Source organism: Echeneis naucrates, chromosome 7 (assembly GCF_900963305.1).
Source record: "Echeneis naucrates chromosome 7, fEcheNa1.1, whole genome shotgun sequence".
Classification (NCBI taxonomy): domain Eukaryota; kingdom Metazoa; phylum Chordata; class Actinopteri; order Carangiformes; family Echeneidae; genus Echeneis; species Echeneis naucrates.
The window spans coordinates 10988355-11009196 of record NC_042517.1 but is presented as its reverse complement, the minus strand read 5'-3'; the positions used below and the strand labels follow the sequence as shown (position 1 = coordinate 11009196).

Sequence of the window (20842 nt, the reverse complement as noted above, 5' to 3'; positions counted from 1 at the left end):
AATAGATTGGCCGTCATTACAGCAAAGAGGCTATTATTTTAAACCCTTCTGTTCAGTTGAGTGCCTCTTTGCGTGTTCCTGTTATTTAGATTTCTAATAATTGAGATATTGGTCAGTTTAACTTGTTTACCAACTTTTAATCTGAAAGAATTTTACTTTGTACAGATTTGCATTAACCCTGTTTATGGCATTAAAACATTTATGCGTGCATGCAGCCATGTCTTTCACACATAAATGGCTTTGCACTATTTCCACTCATGTAAAAATGTTGTTCATCTATTATTACCTTTGTGCGCCACCTCAAATTCCTCTAACAATTATGTATTCTTCTGTCTTTGAGAAGTGGCATCACGAGGTCAAGGTTTTTGGATGTCAGGATTCCTTTAAGCAATTTGCAATAATTTCCATAGCATCATCACTGCCACCTTCAATAACAAACAAGGTTATACACATGTGTTCCTCCTGAGACGCACACAGTCAAAGCTGAACATGTTTCAGGGGTGGAGGGCTCTTGTTGGTTCACACTTGGATAAAGAGGTCAAAAGCTCCTGAAGCACTTTTAGCTCCAGGAAATGATCAATAAAGCAATAAGAATTTAAGTATTGTGTAAAGGAAAGGCTTTCATATCCATATAGTTGGATCATGTTAGCTGGTTATATTGAAATTTCAAAATATAGGGATGGGTGAGGCTGCATGTTGTTTTAACTTTTTCATTTATTTATTTATTTAGTTCTTTGAGGTTCTCAACAATGTGCTGGCAGCCTGTTTAAAAGGTTAAGGCAGTCGGGGATATGTTCCTTGATGGGATTTTATCATGCTAGGCATGCTCTGTTTCCTGATGAATATATTAAAATTATTACTGTGCAAACAGAGTTTCTAATTACTGACCTGCTTGCCATTGTACTGTGCGTTCTGTATGCCCCCCTTCTTCTCCATGCCTTGTTTATTTATCTGCACCAGTGAATACAGAATAGTCTATGCAATGTCATTTCCATCCACATGAAAATGATTTTGAAAATGCCAATCTTGCCTATTATACAGTGTAATTACTTGTCTGCTTTTTGATTTTATCATATCTTCAGCCAGTGGGAAGCTACTTGGAGAGGCTAAACATCTTAGCAAAGCTTGTCAGCTGATGAATTGCTGTTTGGAAAAAAACAAAAAAAACAAAACAAAACCCTGGTTTGCACACAAAAGTACCATCTGCCGCATGCACAATGTCAGTGATGTACTTGAAGGGTTTACCTATTGCATATCTGGCCTCTCTTGAAATTAAGACATTTCTTAAAATGTCAGTACAAGTTGTCATGTCATACTGAGTTATATAAATTGGGGTTAACTGTCACTTTTTCCGAGTTGCGATAAGGCTCTAAACATAAAACCTAGAATGAAATCTATAGATGATGACTCATTGACTACATTTTTTTATTGACATACTGTAAAGATGGTATGTAAAATATGGGAAGGCGTAAGCACCTTGATGCATTATCTGTAAATGAGCATTTGTCTTCATTTTCACTCAGCAGGTTTTTCAACTTACAAGGCAAAAAAATAAATAAATAAATAAGATTTTGCTGTCACCACCTCTTCTGGCATGTCATGGACCTATATACACACACACATAGCTTACATATGTGTGTGTATGTGTATTTGGGTCTGTGTGTGTGTGTGGTGTGTGCGGAGTGGGAAAGTGTCACCCATTTTACTGTAGCATCTGCACTACATCATGGAAAAGGGCAACCCTGTTGTTTACTTGTCTGCCTGCAATGTTGCACAGGGGGTTGATCAGGGGAGTTGATAGGAGCTGCAATTTAAAAAGAGGACACTGCAGCTCTGAACAAAAACAATTAAAGGAAAATGAAAGACGGCCCCCAAGGGTTAAAAATAGAAAATTATCAACATGCATGCTGGAATCCACTACCCCCACCCCCCCAACACCACCACCCACCCCACGCACCCCACCCCACCCCACCTCATACCCCCAGCACCAGCACCCCCCTCCACACACCTCCCCTCAAACTTACTGGGCCTGCATTGTTATGTATGATCAGATCTGCCAGTTCTTCCTCTAAGCTCCTTGTCACATTTTGACTTAATGAAGTGCAACTTAGAAGGGAATTGGGTTCATCATGCTAGTCGCACGATGCTCCCTTGTTGTAGCAAACAGGAGTGGCATGGGACCGAAGCGCTACAGCGCGAGTCGTTATCATTCCGGTCAGTCTGTTTAACACAAAATTAAACAAAGAACTAATTAGTGCCTCATGAATTAATAACTGCACTGTTGCCGAGAAGAAGTTAGGTTGCTGAGGGGAGATATAAAATAAGTAGGAAGATCAGGTTAGAATTATTATTACTTTTTCGGGGATGCATGGGCTCTCAAGGTTAGAAAACTTTTGAGAGGATTTAAGAGTGACTCAACTGGTTCTGCCAAAGTCAGTTTCTCTCCTGATGTCACATTGTGTCTGGGTTAATGGATGTCATACAAGACTCTGCACTTTTTGCACACAAGAAAAAAGAGGTGTAAAGTTGCAGTCCGTAAAACTGTATATCTTAGCCATGAATATCATTTTAGCGATGTATGAATGGAACGTGAAAAAAAAAAAAAAAGCACTTCTGTGTGTTCTTTACTATTATCGACTCTGACCCTTCAGCTATGTTTTTAATCTAACAGGGCTAGAACTAGAACAATCCTTGTACCCTTGCCATGTAGGTTTGGCCTGAGGCTTCATAGAAAAGTGATTTGTTGCTGTTTTTTTTCTTTCTTTATTTTACAAGACTTTGCATTGTTACCCTCAGTGAAGAATTAGGAAGCTGCTATTAAAATATCCATTCTGTCTTAGTTTCAGGTTACCGCCTCTAAGAGTATTATTGCTAGGAATTTGCTGAAAAATACACAGACATGGTAAACTGTACACTACACCAGCCCTCCATGCTTCAGTGGGCTTTACGAACTATAGTCTCCCACCTCCATCAGCAGCCAGTTTCACCGCACTGTGATATGGAGCCATGGTGTCTTTGAGTTTTCATACTATGAATTCAAACAGACGTGACTGAACAAAAGTACACGTTTTCCTTTGGTGTCAACCTGAGGCTTGTTGCATCATGTCAGCCACTGCAGATGAGTTTGGTAAATGCATGGACTTCTGAAGAACATGTATGTGCATGTATGCACATCGGCACAATCAGTGTCTGGGTTTTTAATGTTTCTCCTTTGCTCTCCTTAGATGAAGTGAGCCCCTGCACGGAGTGACTCCCCAGGAAGAGAAAACGAGGTAGGACAAATCCCCAACATGACTGATTACTGTCCCCACCATCTCCCCTGTTCATATCTACAACAATATCAGGCATCTTCATTAATCCCCATGGATCAATGTGTCTGGGGGTTGTAAAAATTGACAAATGACTTATTAGAATCCCACCGTTTTATTTTCCAACTGATTAACTCACAGCAATGTCGTACACTATACAGACACACTGATGTATCTGTTTTCCAAAGAGGGCCTCTCTCTCTCTCTCTCTCTCTTTCTCTCACTCCCTCTCTCTCCTTTTCTCTGTCTCTCTGTCTGTCTTGCAATGAGGGATCTATCCACAGCAAAAAGCACCCCTAATGCTCTGCATTAAAAAAAACTCTACCAGGCTCCACCGACTCAAAACGACAAGAACAATGTGGTGCTTCTGACACATAAAAACTAACATTTTATGAGTTTCCTGACATATACAGCTGTGGATTGGTTGACTCGAAATACAACAATTTATGAATGAACAGAGACCAGCCCATTGGAAAAGAATCAGCCGGAATATGAAAAGGTTTACATTGGCAGTAGCCTAATAAGAATATGGATTTTATCACAGCAGTTTCTCATAATTTTGCCTACATGTATATCAGCTTCTTGTTATCTAGGTTACGTTCTGTTAATTTTAACTTAATCTTGTTCTAAGCCTGCTTTATGTCTAGATGTTGTTGTGGCAACAGCCCACATTGTCATCTTGACAAAATAATATCATTTTTCCACAATATGGCATTTATTACTGTAGCAGACATTAGACACAGACATCTAAGTACAGATGACATCCACCAAATTAACAAGAGTATAAAACCTTTTGTTGCTGATAAAAAATCTGCCTCTGTACAATTTGACTCTCGAGAGGACACTAATGACTTGTGACTTGAAGAAACTGGGTTGCTTTTTTTTCTCTCTCCCTGCGATGAAACCTTCTGTGCTAATGATGTTAGCTGGTATGAGCACAATGCTGATGTGGGAGTCTGTCATGAGGATGCATACAACAGCCCTTGCCCCTGGCCTCCTAGTCAAGAGGGATCTAAACATTCAGATGTGACACCGTGGGCTGTCTCATGTCAAATCAGAGACCCTTGCTATCACTGGGGGGTGGCATGGCCGTGAATTGAGGCGGAGGGCTACATCACACTCCTTTGTTTCTGCTGGTGTCACTCAAACACCAGAAAGAAGACACACTCCTTGCATCAATCAGAGCGCTAGATACATCCCCAGTGTACCTCCCTGCAACATGATGATGACACTATCCACAGATCTCCACACGGATGCACTAAGCAACAGGAGGATGATCAGATTCAAAGTCCACCCGCAGCTGGATGTGTGGATGGACATGCACACGAAGACACCTTTAAGTCCAGTGCAGCAAAGTACGAGTCCACTGTACTGCAGATTACATAAACCTAAATCTTTCTTTGTCTAAACACATAACAAAAGCATAACAGAGTACAGTCAGTTTAATTGGCTTTTGATATATGTTAATGCAGCTAATCATAAAGGCCAGCTGGCTCCAATGCAGAGAGCTGGCATGACAGCCCCCCCGCCCCCCGCTCTCCGTTTGGCCCCCACAGACTCAGGCTAGGGAACACTCCTAAAGCGGAGTCCCTCTCTTAGACAGTGGGAGGAAAATTAAACTGCCAAATTTGTTTTCATTGGTTCAGGCACAATCTCAGGGGACTTCAAGGCTTTTAATTGAGCTCGCTGAGCAGAAATTTGTAGGGCTGCTTACCAACAAGCATGGTGTCTCCCGTTTACATCTTTTTGAAGAAATAAAAGGCAGATTGGGAATGACTGCTCAGTAAAGCGATTCTTTGCTTAACATTTGTGTAAATTATGTGTTTTGTAATTCGGGGCTCTGTTAAGGTTGTTTTCTGCTTGTAGTCCTTCATGGAAAACAAGGAAACTAGTTTGATGATGATTGATAATTGAAATTCAGACTTACCTTGTTTAGTGTTTTGTTGGCTTTTCAGGTTTTGTGTGTAGGAGGGCAATAACTCTCTAATAAGCAGGAGTTGGCTCAGTCATGGGTAAAGGTAAATAAAGCCCACAGCTCGCTCTGTGAAAGATAATTTGTCTCAATGAGAAAAAAGAGCAACAACTCATGAAACTCAATTTAGTGTTATTGTATCACTCAGTATAGTATAATAACAAAAATGAGAAGCTGCCTTCCCTTTTCCACACTTTTCTCTCTCTCGTATACTTTTATCCCTTTTAAAATTTTCCAGTGTGTCAAAACAAGCAAAGGCTACATGGAAACGGCAGCTCTGTGTAAATATTTATGATGTAACATCTCCATGTGAATAGACTTTCCTCCCAATCCATCCATCATTACGGGCATATCATGAAAGCCCACCTCCCGGTGGCGGCTCAGGGCCTTAGGAAGCTCAGACAGGAGCGGCGTGTCCCCCTCTCATTCAAAGTATTTGTTTTTCTTTTGACTGGGGGTAGCCCAGCTGTGAGGGCATTTCATGTGTCAGCCCCTCTGTTTTTATTCAGAGCTGACTTCAAAGCCCATTTTGGTCCATTGTTTCTGTGACGTGGCTGCTGGACCCGAAAATGCCCAAACAGAAAAATGTGATGTAGGTCAAATTACAGCAGTTGTGGTCATGAAAAAAGTGGAATTCTTACGGCCCGAACATAAAGCCCTGGTTACCACCTGACCCCAGCTTCTGTGCATGTTGTCCACATACCTCTTTATTCGTTCATACGAATGTGGAGAGACCTTTGGAAATGTAGAAGATAAAAAGATGGTAGTTCAGAGAAAGTAATTTTTTACTCCCCACTCAGCAACAGAATCTTAACTTGCCCACTTGTTGAAGTTAGAGATGGTATGCGTTTGGCAGCTGCACAGAAATCCTGTCTTTTAGGCTTAGGCTCTTCTTTTCTTTTTCTTTCTTTTTCTTTTGCATGTGTGGCTGAGACAGACACAGGGCATTTCTTACGACCTGTGCATGCACAGTTCCTTGACTTGTGCAATGGTATGAAATGTGAAACATGTCTGTTTGGTGCAAAGCGGGATTAAGGACCTGTTGTATTTTTTTTTTTTTTATGCTCGGCAGTCTGAAAGAATGTGAAGGTGCAGTAGATTTATAAGGTTGTGTGTTTGCAGAAGTAGGTAAGTCTACTCCCTTACCTAAGTGGATTACAAGGTTTTAGGCTTTTCTCCTTGCACAATTTATCAGCAGAAAATAGGCGTTGCAGACGTTAGCGAAACATTGCCACCCAGACTCTCATAACATTATCATTAGCCACGGAGGATTGCTGAAATGTGATTAATACATCACCATTTTGACAGACTGTGCCTGAAAAGGTAATATGGATTATTACAATGGTTGTAGAGCTCAATACTGCCATCCAACTTTATCCATTTATCTGCAATGATGAGACTCCTTTGTGTTGTATAGCATTGTAACATCCATCTAAATAACAAAAGATATCTCTCCCGTACACAATTGCCATGCTGTTAATATTCAGCCTGTGCAACAATGCACATGGGAATAGAGTGCAGAGACAAAACTTGACTCAGAACAGGGGAAAAGTCCATAGAACATTATGAGCATTATGAATCGATGCTCAAACCTCTAGTGCTGGGCACTTTTTCCTTGGCTTAGGTATCTTATTACCTTCAAACAAAAATATTGCTAGTCTATTGTTCAATTACAACTGGTTGAGTGCCGAATGATGTAATTCAGTATCTAAGAGCTGTTTTTTCTTTCTTTGTGTATGCACTTTGTGTAGGTTTCATTTAGTTGGCCTTGGATGATACACGTTGAATAAATGCCATTTTTCTGTCGTTTCAAGTGCCTCTTTTCTCTCCGTGGATCCATTCAAGCTTTCAATACCTTTTCTCCCCCTCTCCTCTCCTGTCTCTTTTTTTCCACGAGCAGGAGGGTTTTACTTTACTCCTTTGTCATCCTAATTGATTGCATTAACCTTTTGAGTATTGAATTTCCTGTGCATCACGCCGAGCACAATGTGGAATATTATCATAATCCTTCCAAGTAATGGACACAGGGCAATCAACAATGCTTTAGGAAAAGTACATCTTTGAAAGATGAAGCATCATATTATTTTCAGTCCAAAGACCTGGATAGGGCAAGACTGTTGAGCTTTAAAAAACTTTCCCCATTTGTTTTTTTTTTTTTTTTTATATATTATTATTATTATTATTTATGTATTTAACAACTGCTGATGGTCTTGTATGAAAATGACTGACCGATAACAGACTTCAGACGTCATATTATGAGCACATTCACACATCTATGATGAATCTATGATGATCCTTGATATCTACTTGCCTGCAAGCTGTTTTTTTTTTTTTTTTCTTCTTTTCTTTTTTGCATATAATGTGTAAGTGTTTCACGTGACCTCCAGCTTTAAGAATTTTGGAATTACTCAGCTGATTCTTCAAACATTTATTTCTCACACGCTAGCAATTTTCAACATGACAACTTCAAACAAAGCCAAAAATTTGCAGCGCAGTATCTTTTGAAATGGTGTCTCACCACTCTGCTGGGAAGCAGCCAGAGGCAGCAACACTACGTCGTTACAGCTGGCATGGCATTGACTATGGAGCCGAAGTCATGGATGTTTGCTGGGCTGTGTTCATTCAGCAGTAAGAGGTGAATGAGAGCTCACTTAGTGTGGCCAGGCTGCTGTGATAGTCATCACAGCAGATCCTGGTAGTTCCCCAGTGTGTTGCAGTTTCATCAGAGAATGTTGTTGCTTTAATGTAACTCCAGGTTTTTGAGGACGGCCGTATGAGACAAGCAGATCGCCGCCTCTGTGGTTGTAGAAGAAGAAAACCTGAGTTACCGGGGGGCTCTAGAGCAGAGAAGAACTTATGTGGAGGCAAACTCTTGCTCAGGTTGTTCTCAGCAGAAATGTAGATCCAGATTTTTTTGGTGTATTGTGGAGAAATGGAAAGAATGCTTTGAGGAATCTCTGCTAGGGCACTTTGGGTAGCGATGGAAAACAATCGGACAGATTAGCTTCCTTGGCAAGAGCATTTGAAAGAAATAAAGTTATACTGCCATTCTGTGTTATTTATTTGATAACCATAGAACTTGTGGATCATCCCAATGTTTTCATGTCCCCTTCCAAAAGTGAATATGTAATTAATTTGTTTTTAGACACTATTTGTACTTGCTCTTTGTATTAGCCCCTGAGGAAACATTGGGTTATCATCAAAGTTAAAAGGATTCATCCTCTGGGAACAATGAACTTGAGCACCACCCCTCCCCCCCCATTTTTTTTCAACTTGAAAGTAACAGTATTAATATTATTTTCTTTTTAGATTCTTTTTATGTTTTGTTATTTTTTTTTAACAATACCTACTGTAGTTTTCTTACCTAAACCTGCAGTTTATATGTTTTACTCTGTGTTTTTCCAGCACTGTCTAATTTTACATCAAAACAGTCCAGGTGCAATGATCACTGATGTTTCATTCACTGCTGATCCGTCAGGGTCCATTCCCAGCTTCATTGATATGCTCCCCTTCAGTATTTTTTATTTATTTATTTTTTTGTAGGATGAGATAATTATAAATAATATATTTTCGTGCTTTTAACTAAATTATTTTGTTACTGGAATTCCATTGGTACATTTATTCAACTGCTGGAGATAGTTTTAAATTGACTGGTCAGGATAGACGAGCTTTAGAGGCAAGGTAAGCCTGCGATTTAGACATGGCATGTACTTTAATCTCTTTACCCGCTTTACCATTGCCTGGACTTTTGGTGTTTGTTGAGTTCCCAAGGTTTTTTGTGTTTTGTTTTTTTTTCTCAAGTCCTTTCCTTAGAACAGCTATAAACACTCATATTAGTTGATTATTCTGTTTTACTGGCCCAGATATGAATGGATGTTTTGGCAGAGACAGTGAAATAAAAGTAGGCAGGCATTAATAGTATACCTGTTTGTAACACTGTGCCTCAGCAAATATGGAGGCCACAAGCCTAAAAACATACAGAAGACTCTCCAAGGATAACGCTGCAATAATAACCTGTTAACAAGGCAAGAGGTGGCCTATCAGCCTGTTGAGTTTAATCTGCTGCTCTAGCTATTCTATTCAAACTTGATGGTAAGGGAATAAAAAGTAGTTTTTGCTGCAAGACCAGAGTAATACCCATAACTGTCTTGTAAAGGCTTAATGTCAGGAGGCTTTAGGAGAGGTGACACTAGAATAACGCTGATCAGCCTTGAGCTTGGGAATTAGAGGCAGCAAATCTTTGAGTATAACGTGACAACAGGGATAGTTTGGAAGGATACGAGTGGGTAGTAACTTTTGGTGAATAATTGATATATTTTTAAATAGATAATGATAGTAAACTTTGTTTATTTTGACCCCTATGAAACAAAATGACAGCAAAATACATCATGCAGCGTTTCCATGGACATTGTGTGAGCTTTGTTAACCCTGCAGTGGCTCAGAAGAGGTTTATTTGCGTCGGAATAAAATGCTGATTGTCTACAGCCCATTCAAAACACTATATTTCTGCCACATGCTTACAGTATAGGTGACTTCTACAGACTGTGATTCTGTATAAACACCAGCAAAATGCATTAAAGTAATTGATTGTTGAAAAACAGACAAAAAACTGTTATCTTGTTTCCCTGGCAACAGCGAGTGTTATCTGGGTTCTGTTGATGAATTGAAGCAAAACACCCTGTAATTCATATCAACTCTATTATATTTTTCAGCTCAAAGAGGAAAAATCAATTGAAACAACCTCTTATGCATGGATAGATGCTAGTTTTGATCAATACTATTTTCACAGGGGTACTGCCTTTGAGTTTGATTGAGGCCTGGTTGGACAGAGCTAGCCTGTGGTGTTCTGGACTAACACAAAAATGTATATACTCAGAAGGGTTCAGTCACTATTAGGCCACATCTTTTATCACATTCACCTGAATTTTATTGATTGAAATAGAATGATATGATTGAGTGAGGGTGGAGGTCAAAAAATAGGTCAAGGTCAGTCTACAGCACAAAGCCTAATCCCGTCCATCTTTTCTTTTCTATCAAGCATCACTGCTATTCCACCAGGGACTTCTGTGCCCTCATCATATGGAAACCAAGGGCCCTTGGTTCAATTATACAAGCCCATTGAGCTTCAGATTATTGACATATCTCGGTATTCTGAAAATGTCATGGATAATGATCAACCAGTTCACCAGAAAATGTTTTCATAGAAGCCAAGATCTGGAGGCAAGATGTGTAGTTCATTGAATTTGTGGACTGTAACTATAAGGTCAGGATTTACCTGCTCAGAGGAAGCTTTGAAAAATGTGAGAGCTGTTGTCTGCTCCATGGCAGGGGTCATCACACTTGGTGTTCACAAAGAAAATGTGCAGAAAAGTGCATGCAAAGGTTGCATAAGATATCTAGTTGCCATGAAGTAGTTTCAGTTATCACAGAGATAGGCTTTACCAGAGATAACACATTTGAAATCATCTGAAATATATTTGAATTCGAATGAGAATTATATTCCAAGTTCTGGGCAGCACAGTGGCATAGTGGTCAGCGCTGTTGCACCACAACAAGAAAGTCGTGTGTTCGGTTCCCGGGCCAGGGGCCTTTCTGTGCCAAGTTTGCATGTTGAGAATGCTCGAATGAATGAATCTCAAAAACATGACTGACCACGAGAAGTTTTAAGCTCCTCAACTGCTCCTGCTGTTCATTTGCGCCCACAGGAAGAATCTAACATTTAGACTCACATCTGCTAAACTGTGCTGTCAAACACAGTCGTAGTCGTTTAGTTTGGGGATTTAGAAGGTACATAGTGAGACCAGCACTGCAGCCGGAGACGTTTTACTCAGGATCTCAGTTATCAGTCATCTTTGCTGAGAATTGGAGCCTATGCATGAATTATTTGTTCGTTTGTTGTTGTTGTTGTTGTTTTTTTTGTGTGTGTGTAAACTACATAGATAATGTTCGCTGCATTTTCACATCTATTAATTGGCAAGAGTTTTCAGAAATCTGCAACAGCTAACAAAAAGCTGGCATACTATTTCTATCACTTCCTGCCTTTATGTCTTAATTCTCTGTCTCGCTCTCTATTCGACAGCTACACGCTGAATCTTAATTGACCTAATCTGGTTACAGCTTACTATTTTCAACAGTTCCATTAGGAAAAATCCAACCTCCCCCCACTCTCTCCCTCCACCACCCACTCTCTCTACCCCCCATCTGCCCTGACCTACATGGTGGTCACATGGCCTCGGCTCCCTGGCTTGGCATTTTATGGAAAATCTGCAGGAGATAAAGCCACAGGGTTTAAAGTGTTATCCCTGCCTGTCCTTTGAGAAGGGCTAAACACTGAATGAGGTGTTATTGCATCCATGCTGTTGGACACACATAGGCAGCAAAGAGGATATCTTCCTCCTGTCTCTCCTCTCCTTCTCCATCCTCAGTTTGATTGGATTTAGTAGAATGTCACCACTGTGGCTTTGGGGGATTTCTCTTTCCCTGTCACTGTCTTCTGCATGCTTGCTTGGGTTATTTACTTAACTTGTCCAGAAAATGGACTGTGATCTGCAGCTTACCGCCAAAGCTAGGGAGTCACAAGCGCCTCATGCTAGTTAAGATATGTCAGACAGGCACCTAGAAGCTTGCTTGCTTACTCCCTTGCTGGTGCTGAGGGCTTAGTTTTGCACTGTGACCGAGTCCCCTTCACACTGTTGTCTTCCTGTAAATTTTCTGCTGCCCTTGCTATTCAGCCAATTACAGCAAAAGACCGCTAGCGATTTTTTCCCCCCCTTCCTTTCCCTTCCTCCTGGTGTTTATTTATATATTTATTTAACAAGCGACTGACAAGCATTGCTGAAGGTTAAAAAAATGCTGAATTTCATACTGCATATAATGTCAACTTTTCTTTGTAGCGGGGCTAATCAATAGAAGTCAGCTGTATCTTGTGGAGAACAAACACACTCTCTACAGGGTGATACTGCTTCCTCGCCTGTTGCATTTTTATGTTGAGTCGTCTTTACTGCTCCGACTATTTAAATGTTGGAAAGGATTCACTTCAATTTGATCAAATCGAGTAGTATTGTGTTATGCTGTGTTATGCTCATTGTAGTTTTTTTGAAGTTTGCTGCGATGGCGTTGGTGGAGGCAAATACGTTAAGTGTATTTTAAATTTGCAGGTCATAATGGATTGTCCCTCTCCACCTATTGCAGGTTTTATGTTGCCAGCGTCTTCTCTGTACTCTTGATATTAATCTGCTTTGTCCCATACTGTCAATCTTAGTGCTCACAGGTATATATTCAATAGCTGGTTTGGAGGCACACCCTTAAACCCATCTGCACAATAATTATGACTGCTGTGGCTCTGTGCATACACCTTGCGTACCTTTTTTGTATTTGATTATTTTTCTTTTGAAAGCAAAGTACAAAATGTGTTTGACCCACATAATAACTATCAACATAATGTCAAATGTAATGCTGAGCCACGAAGTAGTTCAGGAATGTATTCAAAGTGCTCTGCCATGTTACATTCTGGTGCTACAATGGCCAGAGCAAATATCTTCCCAAAACATGTAAGATGAGGAAAACGGGACAGCTTGGCATCATTATGGCGATTGGTTGTAGTCAGTACTGTACTCTACTCCGCTTGACAAGTGTGGGCTTACAATTGTCCCACTGCTACCAAAAAAAGAACATCACATATGTTTTATTGTTCTGTCGCTCATAAAAACAAAACCAGAAGTTACACAAGTGATAATTGCGCTTAAAAGAAGTGACACCGCAAAATGCACAGTGTTCCAAAACAAGAGAGCAGAAGAATAAAGGACTCCTTCCACTAATGTAAAATCAGCCACGCCTAGCAGTGGGAACGGAAAGAAAAACTGCTTAATGTGACAAAATAAAGACAGAAACACTCCGAGGGAAAGTTAGAATTAGGATCCTGAAAGATTTATGCCTCCATTTTATTCATAATTTGTTTTCTTTTCCTTATTGGAATTGAGTCGGAACTGAATATTTGATGATCACTGCTTGGAAGTAAGGATGTTATGTCAGCAAGGAAACAAAAAGTAAAGAGAAACAACCAGAAATGTATTTTAGAAAGTTTGTGCTTTGGAATCAACTAATATACCTCTGCTTTGACTTGTTAATTGAATCTGCGTGTGCGTGTGTGTGTGTGTGGGGGGGGGGGGGTTGCTATCTGCAGGTTGTGTTGAGCCCTAGCGAGGCTAGTGTGCGCCTTTCCGTATGCAGTGTGCTGAGTGCTGGGTACTCTCCGTGCACAGAACACCATCTGCATTTTGCTGTTAACGCGCCTTCACATCCAAGGGAGGATTAGGAGAAAATCCCCAGGTTTTTTTCAACCAGTTGACAAATATCAGATTTGTCTCTAAAAAATTAGCTCCATCTATATCTCCCACCATATGACACACAAAAAAGATTATCTTTAATACCCAGCCAGCTTGGGTGTGGAAAAAGCAGATTAAAGTTTCAGTTTGGTCATATTTACCCAGCCACTTCAAGTACGAGACTGCCTGCATTACACAGTAGACAGACCTCTTCACAAAGAGTCCCCCCCCCCCCCCAGCATGTACCCACACCCACCCCCAAGCCTTTACCTTGCAGAAACAAGATGTCTGCCTTGAAACAATTTGACATCATGCTTAAATAATTCATCATTTCCCAGTCAGTCTTTCTCTTCTACGTGTCCTTTAAACTGACAGAGTGAGCTGCCATCGGGGCTAAAGTGAATAACAGCAGCAGGTGCCTTTTCACATGGAGCTTTGTAGTCTGCAGAGGGTGCTGAGCTGTTATTTTAGTGGCCCACTGGTGAGGAGCAGGGGGTGGCTGGGAAATGGACCTGGTGGCTGACCTGAGACCTCAGAGCTGTCCTATTAGCAGTGTGCTCTCCACTAAACATTACCAGCTGTAATTCCTGCCTTCAGTTCCACCCACAACTCAGCTGAAACAGAGCTCTAACTTAACAATACAACGTGCACCCACGGTCACCTGTGAAGTTTAAGGCAGCAAAAACGTTGTTTGAATGGCTATTTTGAAAGCTTGAAAAGCTCACCTCCTGAAAAATAAGCTCCTCTGACCCTGAAAGAGGTCATTTGTGTCTGCAGTGACAGATTGTATGACAGGACATGTATGATTATTACCCATCAGCGTGCATCAGAGGGATTTAAGCACACGAATAAGATGCTCCTTAAGCCCTTGCTAAGTCAGTATGTTCTTCCTGACCATTTCATTATCAAATGCATAATCGTCATCTGCTGTGGATAGAACTGAAAGCCTAAGGCCCTACCTGGTGTCCGGGATGTTGACTTCCTTGCTTCCCCTCAAGACCACTGCCCCACCCAGAGGTTGCTTTATGAACACAGGAGCCCCATAAATGAAATTAAGGTGTCAATTAGTCAATTACAGCATAATAACTCTGAGGGCAGACATTTAGAGACAGAGAGAACCTCAGCTAAGTTCATTTCCTCCGGCCCAGGAGCCTAGCGCTTGGCACACGTCACTCCCCACCCAGACTCGCTGAATAAGGGCCCCAGTGCTCTCCCTAATGTTATTTTCCCCTGGATATCTTTTTTGATCAACAATTTCCTTTCATGGGTTTGTTTTTCAGATGCAGGGGATGCACTTTTTCTCTCCCCAATTTGGCTAGGGAGAATTTCATAATTTAGTAATTAAAATCTTTGTTAGGCTTTAGAAATTGCAGCTAATTGAATTTAATGGGAAGATGAATTTCAATTTTATTTGATTAGCAGGACCCCTGGCATAGGTATTTATGGAAAAAACTCTACAAAAATATGCTGTGTGGGCTAAGATGGCATAATAGAATTACAGATAATCGGATTTCACTGTCATGAATTTCACTCTAATTTCACTATAATTTTCCATTAGATAGCTGGTTTACAAATATTTGCTCATCTGCGATGGGAAAGGCTATCTGTCTAAAATGATTACGGAGCGAGCCTTCAGAAATATGTCCCTTTTTTCCCCTCCCTTTTAAAAACCAGATTGCGAGGGATCAAAATTAGGAAGATTGCATTATGGATGTCTGCATCCGGGAGAGCAATGGGGGAGATATGATGATTACGGCTGGGGGATGAAAGCAGTGTCAAGAAAAATGTATGACTCAAAAACATAGGCCCGTTCTATCTACAAAATCTCTGCTCTCAGCACACAGTCGCTGAGCAACATGCTATATCATAATTCATGTAATATCATAGACGGTGCACAAATAAAAGTAAGATATTGTAGGATTTTGACATATAAATGTACTTCATACCTAATGCAAATAACGCTGCTAATTGCATTCAAGTGTGTACGTATAATAAGATTTTGTCATGTGATTTTCTCATATGTAGCTGCAAATGCAGCTATACAACAATTATAAAAATCAAATGAGATTGTGAGGAATCATTGTCATGAGTAATGCAAATGATGATCATCACGAAGTGGTGCACTGCCATCATCATTGTTCTGGCTATATTTGTATGTAAGTTTAATATTCAGCTCCTTCTCTGCTTAAAAATAAATATATAATGCAATATAAACAGACGTGAGAGGGAATAATATCCCACATCACAGACAACCTCAAATAACACTGGGGTGAACTCTTGTTGAATCCCACTTTAAAAGCCCCTGCTTCAGAATTAAGCATTTACACGTTCAATTTCCTGCCAATTTAACAACATGACAGTGAATATCCAGACTAAACTTGATCCATTGTCGGCTGGAAAACACAAACTATTTTAATTTGTTGTGTTTAAAGTTAGATGCGGTAGAGCCGCTTCATGCCGCTCCTCCTGCATCTCCCCCCACCTGTACACTCCACCAGTTAGGACAGACCTTCACCCCACGCCAACTATCACCCACTCCATCTACTCCCATTCACCAAGTCACACTTTGCCCTGAACTGCCAGAGACAGCAAGAGGGGTTCAAAAACACAATCTGACTCTCGGCAAAGGTCAGATTTCTCACTCGGCATGTCTCTGGGCTTTGGGCACAAAAGCCACTGAATTCACATCTTTCAACTGGGCCCAAGCTTTTGTCCTGGGGAATGGAGGACTCGGAGTGGGCCCTGCACCAGACCAGCCCCTCCTGGAGTGCGCTGTCAGGGGCAGCCAAACGTCTGGCCTGGCGGCCCTTTGACTGATGTACCCCTGCCATGTCACACGCACAGCAGCGTGCACTCACACTCACACCATGCACACTCCACCTTGCCCTCAACATTCTCCCGCATGCACCATACAATACCCTCGGACCACATCAAATGAAAAGCCCCACAGCTCCTTTTTGAAAGTAATGGTTTCGCCCCCAAAGATGGCAGCTCGAGGACCCAGAGGGCTGTAATGCATGGACAACAAACCCTGCCTCCCATGGACATTTTTAGATGAATAAAATTCAACGTTCAAACCGAAACATCTCGCATTATCAAATTTAGAGGTACCGTAGTGGTTGCGTTGTCCCTTTTTATTACTGCGGCATCGTAATACAAAGCACTTTTTAGAAAATCTCGTCGCTTAAAATTTGTTTCATTAATCTCACACACAGGTGTCAGGCCTTACCGGGTGTCTTTAATCCACCTTATAAAATATGTTCGTTTGCATAATATGTGATTGATGATGAACAGGACCAACACAGAGCGGCAGAAACACCTTTGCGACAGAACGAGAGTCTGGTTGCCAAGTCAGGTCATGCACAGCAAAAACAATTAGATTTTATCATGGCTAACAAAAACTGTGTTTACAGTACAATGTTAGATCAAGGGTGGAACCTTTTTGATAGAAACTCTTTTAAGGGCATTTTCCTTTATGTGGGTTAGGAAGGAGGAGACAAAGCTGTTTTTTCCATTATTACCCAGGATGAGTCATCATAATGTCAAAATCCACCAAAACCTGTTTTATGTACATACTTTGGACTTTGTTGACAGCACTCAGGAACTGAAGCCAGCCTTATGGTTCACAGTCATAAAGTTATTCATTTCCTCTTTTCTATAACCATTAAACGTTAGTTGCACACCACATTATTCAAAATAAAACTTCTGAAGAAACAGGACAATCTAGTGACCTTTTAGAATTAAACATTTTTTTTGTTATTTTGTGTCACTTTGTAAATTCCTCCTTCTTTTCAGAGTCGTGTTTACAGTATATAGACAATAGGTACAAATGGTCCGGAGGTGCTTTGCATGCCACTGCGGAAGAAACTGCCAGGCAAATAAGGGGTTTGTCTTATAAAGTATTCATTGTCACCTGGTAACGGCTGTCGTTTATCATTTCACCTGAAATTACAATGAAAACTGATAGCTTATCAAAGGGAGGGAAGGAGAAAGACTGTGCTCTGAGGGAGAGAAGCAAAGAAAGTATACTACACAGAGCTGAAATAGAGAGGATCCCTATTTTGTGAGAGAAGTGAAAGACTATTCAAGCTATAGTGTTGGACTGGCTGCAATAGTTCATCAAATATTATAAAAGCATGTGCATTTTAACCAGTTTGAAATCTCCTGAACTGTCCATTAAACCTATGACATCAACCAGTTTAGTGACTTTCCTGATTTTCAACACATATTTTCACTTAATGTAGTTGTGCTTAATATAGAAGGAATAATAAAGTGATGGTGTTTAAGAAGCACATACATTAACAAGCAGATACACTCTGTTTGACTTAAAAAGAATCTTCTAAATGCCTGAAACACTCGCCCAATAAAAGTGTAATATATTTTAATGCACATACTCTTTTCTTCCCCAAAAAAAAAAAAACCTCTTTTCAAAGTGTTGTGCTTCCCTCATTTGAATAGAGGCAGTGGAGGCTCCACCCCAAGAGAGTTGAAAGGCTAGAAGACCACAAAGATGGAAAAGGCCAGCCCACTGAGGGAGGGAGAAAAAAAACTGCTCCAGTTCCTCTGCCATAATTTCCTATCAGCCTATTCAGACAACATCACCAACAGCTAGGTCTGAGCATGTGTGTGTGTGTACGGGAGCAGAGCAGAGAGTGAGAGAGAGAGGGAGGCAGCGCATGACAGGCAGAGAGAGAGAGAGAGAGCGACAGAGAGAGAGAGAGAGCAGGCAAGGGGAAGGCTACATTTTCTTTCACCTACCCCCCGTCAAACCACAGGAAGGAGGGGCCAGACCCTAAGCTGCCAATCAAATCCGCTCGTGGCAGCCGGCATTATCTCAGCAACAAACTATTGACAGATTACATGTCAAGGAGTTTAGTGCATGATTGAAGGAAGCCTTTTTTTTTTTATCTAGTTACTTTTCCGCTTTATTTCCCCCCTCCACCAACCAACATTCGAATGACTTTCTAACAGAGTTGAGTAATATTATGAAAGTTACATGTCTGAGAGGATTTAACTTCGACTTCCCTGAATATGGTGAGTACTCTTCTTCTTTTCTATCTTTGTCAGATATGTTTTATTAGCTGACAGTTTAAGGTGTGCCTTTATCTCTGACTAAATACACAGAGAGGGAAGTTGTTCATGATTAAACTATGTGCCAGTGCTTATGTATACTCAAGTGTTGCGAAACCCTTATTTATAGCTCTTTGACAGTGCCCAAAGGTGACTGCAATATCAAATATGATTGTCCATTTTTCTATCGCACAACTCATGACGCTGTGTTAAGTGCAGTACACGTGAAGAAAGTTCAAAAAGCCAGTTTCATTTTCTCTTGTCAGAGTATATTTCTGTCCAAGGACATGAGACCAGGATAGCTCGCTGTCACTCAGGTTTATTTTTCTGCATCTCAGATTTTTTTTTCTTCATCAGTGTTTCCTTGGTTGTTGTGTGTCTTCATGTAATTGCATGATTTTTTGGGGGGGAAAAAAAAAAAAAAAAACCCAAAACAAAACAAAACGACAACTGTAGAAATACAGGTATTGGTTTAACCAACAGAGGTAGTGGCAATGCCATTAGGGCACAGTGAATGGCCTAAGGGTTTGTTGCCAAGGGGACAAAGCAAACAAACTGTTGTGTTGCTTATGTTGTCACACATGTAAAGAGAACAGGAGCAGTACTAACATCTTTCCAGCTACTGCAAATTATTGGATTTGCTGTACACAGTAGTGTTAGATTAAAATGCATCCATACAGATAAATCAAATGCTGTACGTTTGAGGTGAAACTATACTATGAACTAATAGCTGCTTAAAATATTTCAAAGACATTTCCGGTAATTGGTTGGCATTTTTACTGAAAATGCAGCTGCGGGTCCGATTGTTTTAAATTTTATTAGCAGGGTAACTGTCAGGTTGACAACAGTCATTCTTTTGGGAGGATAAACTTGTCCAGTCGTAACTGGATCACACTTCTGAGTGTCACTCTCCTCACCACTTTACTTGTGTGTGTTGTAAAATAAGTCAGAATTTAAAGTTACCTGTAGTTCGCTCTGTTCTGTGTGCATTCGCCTGTATGTACGTGTGTTTTGTGTTTGCATGCACTGTGTGGTGTCTTCCCCCTTTTTTTTTTTTTTTTTAAAGCACGTCTATACGTATTAATAGTCCATGTGCATTTCTTTATTTGCACAACAGATAAATACACGTATGTGATAACCAAACCCAAACTTTTTTTAGAGATGGTTCTGACTGGCTGAAATCGTGTTTGCCCCATTTTTGAAGTACTTCATTTTGAACTCATGCAGTCTCTAAATATTAGTTGTAAGTCTTGTTTCAATATTTTTGTCATGTAATATATAGAATTATTTCAAATTACACGCAGGATGCTTGAAAAGCTTTAAATACAGTTTTATTCTGCATAATTGTCCTTTGATATTTTTAGAAAAAAATTCAATTCAGTCATTGAAGAGTAAGGTTTGCCCCAGGCTGTTATTTTTAATACATTTATTTGCCAGTTCCACATTGTGTCTCTATCTTATTTGAAACCCCTTAACAATTATTTGTTTTCTCTAGCTGTCTAATGCCGTTCAGCACTCCTGACACTACATAGGCTTTTTGGCTCTTTCACTTATGGCAGCATAAATGAAAAATAAATCAAATGAAAAGACGATGCCTCTTATTAAATAAAAAGCAGAGATTTTACAGAAGACCATGATGACCACAGGTTTTCCCAAATACATGCAGGAGACAGACTGAGGGCTCAGTCATTTTGTCTAGTTTAAGGTGTCTCATGTATTATGGTCTGGAATAACAACAAACAAGTACAACTGTTATCGTGACACACCCTAATTTCAAACTTTTCGTCAGCTTGGAAAATGTTTTTCTCTCCTCTTATGAGTCATAATGTTGATTGCCTTCTCCCTCACTGAGTTGTCTCATTAACCCTTTGTGGCCCTCTCCATCTTTTACGGCCCTCCACAAAACCAGAATGAAATGAGGGAGAAAAACAAGCCCAGGTCTGAAGGCCCTCAATAACCTTTTATCACAATTTAGCAATAACCTGAATCAATTTGATGTCTTAAGCAATAAAATATGCTGTTGCACTCCTATTTCTGCTGCTCCTTGGATGACAGTAAATTTACATTTTTTAATTAAACTAGCCGGAATTTTTATTAGGGGGCCGGGCTATGCTAATGGGAATGTTGTGTACAGCAGATTAACAGAGTTTTGAAATAAATTTAACAGG

General features: G+C 40.3%; 1 protein-coding gene across 4 annotated transcripts in view; it reads left to right on the top strand.

The window, feature by feature from the left end:
* casz1 (castor zinc finger 1) overlaps positions 1 to 20842 on the top strand; it is a 158746-nt gene that overhangs the window by 67442 nt on the left and 70462 nt on the right. For 3 of the 4 annotated variants that reach the window (XM_029507266.1, XM_029507264.1, XM_029507265.1), the window contains one exon: positions 3225 to 3272. Coding sequence is in view for 1 of the 4 variants with exons in the window: in XM_029507263.1 (XP_029363123.1) it covers positions 18590 to 18638 (49 nt within the window). In the remaining 3 variants the exon portion in view is untranslated. Of the gene's footprint in view, positions 1 to 3224; positions 3273 to 18216; positions 18639 to 20842 lie in introns of those variants that run through there. The other variant, XM_029507263.1, reaches the window with a different exon arrangement.